Below are 12760 nucleotides of genomic sequence, written 5' to 3'. Positions count from 1 at the left end.
ATGTTATGAATGATTACTATCTGTATCTGAATAATGTGATGTATGACTTGTAGAACAATAAAAATAAAAAAAGCTTTACTTGCATCACAGTGTCACAAGTGATAGTGGCAAAGCCCCATCCAGTCCAGTAAATAGAAATGTAAAGATGCACTATATTTTTAATTAATAAGTGTATCTGTGACACCTATATAAACAGTACAAAAAGGTTGATTTTGCACTATTTATTTATTTTTGTGTGTGTCACATTTAGTAGACATCACACAAAAAGCATGCATTTATTTATATTCTACAAGTCTCATTGTGTTATGGCATTGCATACATGAAATTAGACATAGTAACATGTCTTATTAAAGGTATATATATTATATCTCCTGAACTATCAATACTTTTTTGAAGCATTTTTTTCTCTATGGAAATTGTGAAACCCAAATACAGGTCGTATTTTTTTTTATTTCAACAGTTTTTCACTGATTCCGGCACTACATTTTTTAAAATTTATTTTTTGATGCATTTATTATGTGTCTGAGTTAAATAATATTTGAGAAATAAAATAATAGATGGATGTGTTTTTAAATGAGTTACATAAAGGAATCATACAGCTGGGTCCCCACGGTCATGAAATTCCTGGAAAAGTTATGGAGTTGGATTTATATATTTCAAAATGGGTTTCAAAGGCAATTGCACCATTGTATGACGCTATATAAAAGATAAGTGATGGACACCACTTGCATTTTCTGTGCCACATTTTTTTTCCCGCAGAGCTCTGTTACACTAGTACAGCAGTTCTCAACTGGTGGGTCGGGACCCAAAAGTGGGTCACGGACCTGTACTAGGTGGGTCGCGGACAGCTGGTCAAAAATAAATAAATAGCCTACTTAATGTCTCTCATGTTAGACTTGTCTTTTATTTTGAAAGAAGCTTTTCTTTTGACAGGCATGCTGTGAAATGCATGTTGCAGCGGGAAATATATAGATTTATGTTGAAAAAAAGATTATACATGTGTTTTTTTAACAGCTATTTTTTTGAAAAACTACATTCTGTTGGTTGATTTCTCCAAAAAAAAAAAAAAAAAGTCGCGATTTATTGATCATGACAAAATGTGGGTCCCAGGGTGAGACCAGTTGAGAAGAGGGAAGAGGGAGTCAGGGTTGGACAATGGAAGATCATTTAAACTTAATGCTGCTCGTTACCTCACAGAGGGCTCTGTTTGTTTCCACTCTACATATGTCAGAATTGTGTCGACTGGCCTGTAAGCGTAACGATTGTTTGAACCTTTGTGGTCACTCTCTCCGTTAGGCATTATGCAGTTTTCAGAGAGAAGGAAGAGGGTGGGTTCTCGCCCGCAGGCGGAGCTCTATGGGCAGCCACTGCAGTTCTATGGACAACCTCCTCTGGAAAACATCTCTCTCACTGAATTTGAGACTTTTGCAGTCGACAGACTGAAACGTAAGTGATTAACGTCATACTTTCTGCTCCAGTGACCTTTTTTTTTTAAATCACATTTCTTGAATAACTAGATAATAATCTTTATTTTACTCTCATTGCAGTGTTGAAGACCGTTGAGAATGTGGGAGTGAGCTATTTGAAAGGGTCGCCGCAGTACGTAAAGAAACTGGTGGCGGAATCTAAGAACCTGAACTTTCCGTACAGACTGGAAGCAAATGTGAGTAAACACAGCATGATTGCACAGATGCACACATTTAGATTACATTTAAAGTAAACTGCTTAAACACACTGTAACTTCTAAAGAATAATTGGGTCACCAAAAATCTGATGGTTTCATCTCAGGGCGTGAGAAAAAAAGCGATTCGGCGATATATCGCAATATTTCACAGCGTGATTATTTAAATCCAAAAAAAAAATTTCCATTAAAATCAGGTTTTTTAATGGAAAAACCATTTAAATGTGCTATCATACTGGGCACTTTTATAGATGTACAGTATGTAGTTGCTTTTTTTATTTAAGAATTTAGCAGAATCAGAATCTGTTGTAGAAGCAAAAGTTAAACTTTTTTGAAAAATGTAATTTAACAGTTTGATAAACAATCCACTTGTTTTTGATATTTGTACTTGAATTACAGTTAGTAGTTACTATTTAATTGTTCTCATAAGTTAAATTAAAAAAAATGAAATCGATTGTATTTTATACCATTTTCTACTTGCAAATGTGAAATTTATGTATCTCGTCAGATTCATGGTAATGCACATCCCTCGTTTCATCATCTTAAGTCACATCATTCTTGCTAATAGGAGAAAATAAAATCCTTTCTAAACTTGTACATTTTAAAAACAAATGTGGGCTACTTGTTTAGAATAAAACCACTTATGGTCATCAGATAATCCATCCAGAGTGACTGTGACAATATCCATTTCATAATGTGATGCGTAATTATGGAAGAGTATTATGGCCACGGAACAAAAAAAAAATTTGGAGGCTAAAAAAAATAAATGTCAAGCACTTCACAAAAAAAGTCAAAAATCAAAGTCAAGATTTTTCAGGGCCACTGAAAAAAAAAAAAAATCTGAGGTAAAAAAAATTAATGCACTTCAAGAAAAAAGGTCAAAAATTGATGTCAACTTTTTTTTCATTATGCTGACTGTTTGAGGAGCTGGTTAAACTATACTTACCATTATCCACTCCATTAAGGATTTTGTAACCCAGGACACAATTGGACATCCTAAATCTTCTCCATTTTTATACAGTCGTCTTGTAGGTACAAGTCACCATTAAATTGCATTTGCAAAAACATAATTAACATGGCAGACTGAATCAGACAAAACACTGTTAGTTCCTGGAAAGGTAATCTAAACAAATGACATGTTCTATAAATTTAGAAAAAAAAGCACAAGACGAATAATGATGTAATTTCCCCATCGGGGAATTTAACCCTCCACATGACAGGCGGGGCTACTGACCATCGGACTAACGACTAAGCACGTAAGCAGAGTCGCAGGTTTTGCACTTTGAAGTAACAGTCATCTGTATTTATTCTAAAGTTTAGTTTAACCAGTTCCTCAAACTGCCTTTGCACAAACAACATTAGGAGTGTGACAAAATCTCGATACGGCGATATATCGCGATATTTTTTTCGCACCTTCGATTATCGATCTGTGTTTTTTTTTTTAAACATTTTTTGCTTTTTCACTAAAATGTGCAGGTAGGTCTTCACAGAAATTTTGTCACTGTTTGTTGAAGGAACCAATATATTGTTTACTGGAATATTTCACTATAATTGTGTCACTGGTATGAAAGACCCTATTTTTTGTTTACAGAAAGCACTATTAGAGATACTTATTCATTTACATTGGTATGTTGACACTTATTTACAGAAATGTTGCACTAAAATAGTGTCACTGTTCATAGGACACGTTTTAAATGTATGGTCTTTCAGAGATATAAAATAATAATTGTATTTTTTCACTTAATTTTTTTTCTTCTTGTTATGTCATAGATTATTGTAGATTGATTTCTGACCAATATATCGATAATTGCAGTATCGTCATATCGTGAGATAATCGTTATCGTGAGGTACCCATAGGTTCCCACGCCTAGTTGGCATAATCGATTTTTGAATTTTTTTTCTTGAAGTGAGTGAATAATTTTTTTTTACTTCAGATATTTTTTTCTTAATGTGTCCCTAATACTCTCCCGTAGATAATGATTGAATAGTTCAACCATTTTTTTCCCCTGCACTCTTCAAGGATGACCGAAAATGTCAGAGTGGACTCAGTGAGCCTGACAAACGAAGAAAGGACCACATCTCACACTTCATCCTGAGATTAGCCTACTGCCAAACGTAAGTCCATAATTCTTATTTAGAATAGTGTTTGCTTAGTATGAGATGTTAAAATGTTTCTTTACATTGTCTTAAAGGGAGGATCTGAGACGCTGGTTCATACAACAAGAAGTGGATCTTTTCCGGTACCGCTTTAACGACTTAAGTCCAAAACAAAAGCTGGAATTCCTCCATAGAAACAATCTACAGTATGACACGGTGAGTTTTGTTATTTTGAATGGAATGTAGCATTTTTGCCTTTATTAAATGAGTACGGCAGCACTAATAATCCATTTGGTTGCTAAAATCACGTACATTTTTTTTTATTGAGCTGTCATTCAATTCAGCTTTATTCATATATACACCTATTAGTCATCTCATAGCACGCATCGCAAATTATAGTTATGATAAAAATTACCAACATGAGCAAGCATCAGCAACAGTGGAGACTTCCTTTTTCACCTCAGTGTTTTCACTAGATGGCACTGTTTGATTCTGGCTGAGGAACACTTTCATTCTCAACTCATTTCATTCTCTTTCTGAACTCTGGACATTAACTCCCATCATTTGTGAAATAAACAAACTATAATATGAATATGAAATTGTGTTCAGTAATTTTATTACTTTTATTTGTGCAATAAGCCATTTTCTTGTACAAAAATGAACAGCAATTATTTTGTGTAAATAGTTTTTTTTTTTTTTTTTTAGAATTCAACCAACCAATGTAGTTTTTCAAAAATAGCTGTTTAACACACACACACACACACACACACACACACACACACACACACACACACACACACACACACACACACACACACAAACAATCTTTTTTAAAACATAAATCTATATATTTTCCTGTGCAACATGCATTTCACAGCATGCCTGTGAAAAGAAAAGTTTATTTCAAAATAAAAGACAAGTCTAACATGAGAGACATGAAGTATTTATTAGGGACGTCCCGTTACAACTTTTTCTATTCCGATACAATACCGATATTGCAGCCTTGAGTATTGGGCGATACCGATATTGATTCTGATACAATATCAGCACGAATAATACATACTTTTATTACTTATTTTGTAGTGTGGAATGTTAGAGAAGGCTTGATTATTAAAAAAAACAAAAAAAAAAACTGACCCATTTATTATAAACCAATGGATTACATATAATTAACCTTTTAGAATAAGAATATTCTATGATTGAATAAAATAAATAAAAAAATAAAATAGAAGATATTGAAAAAATAAATCCAGAAAGACAATATATATTATATCGGACATTTTAGATGCAATCCGATATTTGTTTTTTTGGCTGATATCGGACCAATGTTAGGGCTCTATAAAATCTGCGTTAACAGAATCGCGAATGGAATCACGGAGTCGACCAATGAAACGCGGAAATGGACAAAATCGGCATGAAACGCTGTCACCGTGGTGCAAAGAACGTTTTTTATGGGGAAATGTTTCCGGGGACAGCTTATTAGGTGCACCCCCCCCCCCCCCCCTCCCCCCTTCTACTTCAAGTGCAGTCGTTTCAATGAGAACTTCCGGTTTACAGAATAAAAGTCCGTTGGAGCAACATTATTAGAATGTTACATTCTAACATCTCATCATAGCTAAAGAAGATAGGCTAAATTAAATTAGGTCAATTTAAACTAAGGTAATCAATAAATCTGATCAGATTCAGTAAACCATTGATCCCTGAGAGGAAATTGGAGGGCATTAATGCTTTTCTCATACATCTTTATATGACATATAAGTAATTAAAAAGGAACAGTCAGAATAATCCATGTCACTACTACCACTTATATCTGCCTTTTTATTTTTTAGTATTAATTTTGTTTCCTCGCAGGAGCTAAAAACTAATATTTTCTTTTCAAAAATGATACAAAAACTCAGAATTTAAAAAATTAAAGTGGAAAAATCATAATTTAGGAAAAAATAAAATGGAATTTGGAAAAAATAAAACAGATTTTATAGGGCCCTACATTATCTGATATCAATATTGGATCGGGACACCCCTAGTATTTATTTATTTTTGACCAGCTGTCTGCGACCCACCAGTTGAGAAACACTGCTGTAGTGGTTCAAACTGCAGGATTTCCCATTGTAAAAGGCATCCTAAGGTTCCTCCATGAAGTGTCCCTGAAAGTGTTTTCAAGCACGATTTGTGTCAAGATGCATTAAAGCTGTTCATTTATTTCGGTAATAATGTTTGCGTTCGAACTCAGTACTAAGCTGCCTAAGCACCTTTGTGAAATTCATCAATAACTTTTCAGATTGGCATCGAGGAGAAGAAGGCTCTGAAGGACAAACTTCTCAACTCCAGTCCTGGTGTCAGTGGAATCACCGTGGAGGATCAGGACTTCTACAAAGTGAGTTGCACACCAGTTTCTGCGCTCACACAAAATATGTATTTGCCGGTTTATTGCAATATTGAGCTTATATCCTGATTTATATGGAAGTTATATATCCCAACGTGTTATCTTTTGTTTTATTGATAATGCATTTTCATCAAATTGATGAAAGGATGCATCAGAAGTGTTCAGCAGATAATTTCATATATTATATAATTATCTTCAGCTCATATACAATTTTATGTTAAGGTTTCATTTATTTAGACAACTTTTTTCAGGAAATTTACTTTGATCTCCGGACATGTTTTGACTGTGAAATGAGTGAACTCTCTTATCCAGAGACCATCGGATGACAGGGGGGCGTGACCAGCTTGACAGAACTGTCATGTTGGCCACGCCCAGAAAGAGCTCATAAGGACGCATCAAAGCGATCAGGAACACTGACACTTGACAGTTGAAACATGTCGGGAGATCAAAGTAAATTTCCTGAATAAATAAATGAAAGCTTAACATATTTTTCAAAAAGAAGACAATTAAATATGTTCAGGTTTCATTTATTCAGACAAATTTTTCCTTTTGAAATTTACTTTGATTTCCTGACATGTTTCGACTGCCAACTGTCAGACCTCCTCACATGCCTCTGAGGAAGACTGACAGTTGGCAGTCGAAACGTATCAGAACATCAAAGTAATTTTTCTGAAAAAAGTTTTTTAAATAAATGAAACCTGAACATTAGGGCTGTTCGATTATAGAAAAAATAATAATCACAAGTATTTTAGTCATAATTGAAATCACGATTATTCAAACGATAATTTGTCAACCAAAAAGTTATTTAATTTTTGTACAAAATAATGTAAAATATATTCTTTAAACATGAATGAAAAGTGTACCACTGAAGTAAACAACTCAGTTAGTATTAATAATCGGTGTGTGCCAAGCTTTATTATTTGTAGATGTCCAAAATCGTAGAAGTTTGTTTTATTTAGCAAATAAAGTGTATGTAAAATATATATTATTATTTTTAATAATCGTTTTTTTCTCGATTATGTTATTTTTGTATTTGTTGGGTGTAATAATTGAAATTGTAATCAAATTTGGATTAATTGGACAGCCCTACTGAACATATTATTTCAAAAAGAAGTCTAAATGAACATGTTGGATTTTTAAATTAACATATACACGTAATACACAATATTTACACACGCATATCTGTGTTTTTTTTTTTAACTTTTGTTTATTTAAAAAGATAAGAGTTTTGGGGTTTGTTTGCTTTACCATTACATTTGTTTTACATCCATTGTTTGCCTTTTGTTTAGATTAGGTACCTGTTATCATCTTATCCATTCTGTGGAGTTTATTCAGTGCTGTGGTGCAAGTTTGCAAAGCATTGAACTCTGAACATTGATGTGGATTACATTCAAGGATATAAAAAAAAAAAAGATTTATCTGCTTGGTTCAATTTTAATTCCCCAGCTTTCATCCAACTGAGGCCATATCTCATCAAGTAGTGTCAGACATCGTCTTGTTAAAAATTAATGAGCCTGCTCACATTCTTCCCTGAGGCAGTTTACAGGAACTTATTGGAAAGCCGTGCACTTGTCAGTGAGGATTCCTTGACACGTACCACTAAAGATCTATATTGGTATCAATTCATAGGCTAAGGTTTGCATGGCAGAACATTCTTTTGACTCGTCATAAATGGAAAGCGTACTAAGAACGAGTGTCTGACAGATCACCATAGCAACCCATTCAAACCTCATGCTCTCAGGTCTATTGTTTAGGATAGTTTAGGTTATCACATTGTTTCAGTAACCCCTGCATCTCACTGTGGTTGCAGTGTTACATACATGGATGTCTTGAACACACTGGTTTAATATTTATTTATTTAATCCTAAAGGTTCCATTCCAAGACGCCCTGGACCTTGTGCGAACGAGGAAAGTGTACCTTAAAGCAGGATACGTTTACATCCCTCACCAGGAGATTGTCACCATTGTTCTTAATGATTTCCGCACACGGCTATCCAAAGCTCTCGCTGTGAGTATTTACAGCTCCTTGGTGTGTGATGTGGGGGTAGAGGATTTTGCCCCAGACTACTTTAGACTTTGTTTCACAGATTTAAAGTTGCATAAATGGCTCTTCTTTCTTGTACATATAATTGAAACCATTCATAGAAATATAGAACAATGTACTGTATATACTAGGGATGCAACAGCACAGACAACCAGTGGTTTAATACCTTGTTTTTTGGTGAAGGTGTGGTTCAGTTCTGATGGCCCGGGCCATTAGTGTTTCCATTGTTAAGTGTTTTAAGTACATTTTAAAAACCGCAAGAAATTAAGAAAGAGAGCTACTTTTTTTTTGTTTTTAAAAAAACATTTTATTTTACTTTGAAGCAAAACAAATCTCCTACACATCCCTGTTTATGGTGTATTGTATGATATAAAATAAACAAAACTTCATAAAAGATAAAATAACACTTCCAAAGGCGATACGTGTAAAACAATGTTTACAGTCGGTAATTTTTTTGTTCACTGTTTTCTCTTCCTTGTCATTAAAGGGTGATACTAAAACCCGGAAACATTTTGTAGACACATTAACTATGTCTCCGAAATGTTTGCGGGTTTTAGTATCACCCATCATTAGACTGGACAATGAAAGCTAAATGTTCCCACACCGCTAACTTTAAAGACAGTGGTGCTTCCTTAAGCCGTAGCTGCTCTTCACTGCTCGCCAAATAACGTTGTTGTTAGCATCACCAAACTTTAGCGCGCTGAGATGTTTTATTAACTCACGCCCTGGGGTTTCTTCATCCCTGTGCACTGACTCACAGGCTCACAGGCAAATCCAATTTAGGGAGACATACAATACGCATTAACCTGGCAAGAGCCAGAATGATGTGTAGCCCCTCCCTCTAACTCTAGTTCTCCGCATCCATCAGGGTCTGTGTTTGGTGAATCCTTTCGTAACCAGGGAGGGACATGAACAGAATGCTTGAAGCTGATTGGGCGAAGTGCCTGTCCACCATGATTTGTTTTAGCCAATCACACGGTAACAAATAATGTTGTTGTCATCAGCATGCGCTGCAGAGACACTGCTACAACAACAACAAGGCTCCGTGGGTGAAAACGTTTTTTTGGGGGATAGTATTGCTGCGGTCATTATGTCGTTGAGTGACTTTTTCCATTTTTGCAACACGAGTATGCGAGTTAAGGGCACGTTAACCATCCTTCTGCGTCAACATCTTTCTATTTTGAGTCGGAGCTACGCTAATAGCGGTAGCCCAGCTAGTTCCTCTCCCCGCAACTGCGCAGTTGCTTCAGCGCTTCTGCCTTCGTCACAACCAAATATCCCACCCAAAACCACAACACTGCCTCATGATTGGTGCTAATCGGTTCTGTTCGGTTTCGAAAGGCAAAAGTGGGAACAGCACAAGATGGATTCTGGTGTTTGTGAACACCAGAATCCATCTTGCAGTCAAGGTTAAATGCACACAGCCTGTACGCCTAACCGTAAAAACCTCAGTTTACAAATCAGTATTGAACCGTGGAAGCCGTACCAAACGGTTAAATATGTTATTGAGAATTGTTGCATGTCGAATATATACAGACTATGATACATAGTATAATTTATTCAACATTTTCATTCCCTTAATTTGTTTGTGTTAAGTGTTGTGAACACGCATACTTTATTTGCATATGTTTGGTGGTTCTTTGAGACAAGTCATGTCTACAAGAGTGTGCAAAAAGCTTGGTTCAAACGACTGAAATGAGAATTCGCACGTGGAGTGAAATGTCCTCAGGGACAACCAGTAGAGAAGTGTTCCCTCTCCCAATAGGCATAGTGTTTGTTTTGAATACCCGGGGCATTTGTGTGTGTGTGTGTGTGTGTGCGCGCGTATGCCTTTGCATTGCTCAAATGCCCTCAGGGACATGAAACAAATTGTTGTAGAAACTACTTGAATACTATATTATAGAGAGAAGACAAAGGTCCTTTTTATTGTGGTAAATGGCGAGGCTGAGTAATGCTCACACAACGCTTTGATGTTACTCTGTTTGTGAGTTAACTTATCGGTGAAGGCAAACAACAACTTAGAGGAATGTGGATACTAAGGAAATGAAAGTATTTTAATATTTCCAGTCTGTTTATCTCATAATTTGGCAATAAATATCACAAATGAAATCATCTTAAATGTTTTGGCTGTAAGTGTAACAGTCCAACTCCTCACAGTGGTCCGTACACCCCACAAATAAAACAGATCTATACAGATTCTCAGAAGTTGTTACTCATCTCCTGGCATTTACCCGTACTGACTGAAGGCCTAATATGTTAATAACATTTTTATTTAGAACTGAATCATTTTAAAGGCAAATACACTTCAGGTGGGATTCCTTGGTGTAGCTTAAGATATAATCTGTACGCAAATGATATTCAGTAGCTGTCACCAGAAGCTTTTATGCTGTCTTCCTAATTAGTTAATTGGGTCACATTTAATCCCTTTGAACTGCTGCCTTTGGAGATGAATCTATTTTAGATTGTACTCGTGTAGATTCGGATTTCTGTTATCATTCAGAAAGTTTTTATTTGTGTAAATGGTGGCATTTTGGGTCTGCTGTAGCTCATTTGCCAAATAAATGTCTTACTATATAGAACACAAAGAACCTGCTTGTCCAAATCAATAGCAAGCACAAATGGAAAGAGCTACTTGTTGTTTTTTTTTTTCTTCTCCCATTTCAAGGTAATTATCTGGCCCACTAACTGTGAATGTAAGAATTCCTCCAAAACAGTCTTTCTTGTAAGTGTGCCGTTGTGCTTCTTTAATGGTTATTTCCTCCACCGAGGACAGCGAGAGGGCATCACAGTAGACGTGTCATTAAAAAGGTATGAAAGTGAAAGCAGCCTGTTATTGGTTGGATGTTTATTTTCACAAATGGTGCATAGGATCCCAGGCTTTGCTCAGCGTGTGGAAAGTAGACCATGAATTGTGTGAGGCTGTCACATTAGAGGCTTGTTTATAAAGCAGTTAGAGGGAAATGTGCTTGTTTCCCAGAGACGTATGCATAGTTTGTTCTAGGACACCTTTTGTTTTGTTTGTTAGGATAGTCTGTAAAAAGGAAACCTGCAACTATGTGCTACTTATATTTCATTTCCATCAAAACAGTGGCTTTTGAACTGTTGAAGGTGCAAGTAATGTTGATTGTAGAACACAAAGCTGCGCCACATGGTGTTATGTGATAGCAGTTCTTATGGCAGGGAGACAAATTACAAACATTTGACCTGTGTAGGCCTTAATTTCATGAGAGAATGTGTATGCGTAAAGCCCTATTCGCATGGGATAAGTATTATCTGGGGACCCCATGTAATAAATAAATGACCCCCCAACGTCTGCTTTTTATGTGGTGCATTCGCACAGGATAACTAAAGCCTGAGGTTTTGCTGAAATTTATGGACATCTTCCGGATATGATCGCTGCGTTTTGCGTAACATTGGCTCACATTGTTTTCAACTTGGCGGGCGCTAAGAAGTAAAGTAGACACTGGACGTGAGAAGAAATCTTAAAATTTGCCAAAAGGAAATAAACACGTGTCCTGGAAACAAAACAATGAGTAATCACGCATCAGATCCTGCCTTTTTCTGTCCAAATCACAGAGATGTCTATTCACGTTGGGTTAGTATTATCACAGGACCCTGGAGTTCAGCAAAATATATTAAGTAATTTGTAAAGTTTTTACTTTACAAATTACTGACATGGCCGATTCGCACGGGATTTACATCACAGACATTCTCCGCAATTATTACAAATCGCGTGTGGTCCCGAAGTAAAACTAATCTCGTGCAAATAGGGCTTTAAGACTTAATTATTAGAGAAGTTGGGCTTACGTCATAGATGACGTGCACCATCTTAAAATGGGGGAAGCAACTATTTAGCCTCCTGTTTGTCCGATGACAAAAACGTCTTTATTTCAGTATAGGAGTGATTTATATCCCGGTATGTCAAACAACTATCAAGAAACACTACCAGAAGAGGCCAGGGGGCGATATAGGGCTAAGTTATCAGTGCTAGGGATATCTGAGTGTCCATACAAAGTCTGATTGATGAACAATCCAAAACATTGGCCCAGTTTCACCTACCCAGATCTTTACAATTACCTCATAAATTAATCACGTGAGTAACCCACACGGTAAAAATCTTGCAGTAAAATCCTCACACGTCATTAATCACAGTGTATTTTATAACAAATATAAATACAACATATTCCCATCTAGAATGAAAACTAAAGCCACCAAGATGCCCCTAAAATCCTCAATCCTCATTTCAGATCTTAACTGTTCACTTACCGGTTATGGAATGTAGAGAGCACACGTAGGAATGGGTCATTTTTGGAGACCAGTTTTGATCCATCCATCCTGTGAAGTAAAGCCAGCGTTTTTTTTTTTTTTTTGGGATGATATAAAAAATGATATCTGTATTATTTTTTACATTGGACAGCTTTTCGGCATGGTGGTGAAACCTTTTCTGTTACAACAGGAGTCAATGCGTTGTTAATGTTGTTTTAACCCCCAAAAAATATGGCGACTGGCATTCCTAGGCAGAAACATCACAACTTATCCAGATGCCCAACTTCCC

General features: G+C 36.0%; 1 protein-coding gene across 1 annotated transcript in view; it reads left to right on the top strand.

Annotated features, from left to right (window-relative positions):
* Positions 1-12760, top strand: part of prim2 (DNA primase subunit 2) — a 34200-nt gene that overhangs the window by 423 nt on the left and 21017 nt on the right. The window contains exons 2-7 of the mRNA XM_028468998.1: positions 1297-1446; positions 1548-1663; positions 3702-3796; positions 3874-3994; positions 6057-6152; positions 8032-8169. Of these exons, the coding sequence (XP_028324799.1) occupies positions 1302-1446; positions 1548-1663; positions 3702-3796; positions 3874-3994; positions 6057-6152; positions 8032-8169 (711 nt within the window). The 5' untranslated portion in view covers positions 1297-1301. The remainder of the gene's footprint in view (positions 1-1296; positions 1447-1547; positions 1664-3701; positions 3797-3873; positions 3995-6056; positions 6153-8031; positions 8170-12760) is intronic.

Source organism: Gouania willdenowi, chromosome 15 (genome assembly GCF_900634775.1).
Source record: "Gouania willdenowi chromosome 15, fGouWil2.1, whole genome shotgun sequence".
NCBI classification, from domain to species: Eukaryota; Metazoa; Chordata; class Actinopteri; order Blenniiformes; family Gobiesocidae; genus Gouania; species Gouania willdenowi.
Note: the sequence above shows the minus strand (reverse complement) of the source record. Positions and strands in the feature narration are given on the sequence as shown.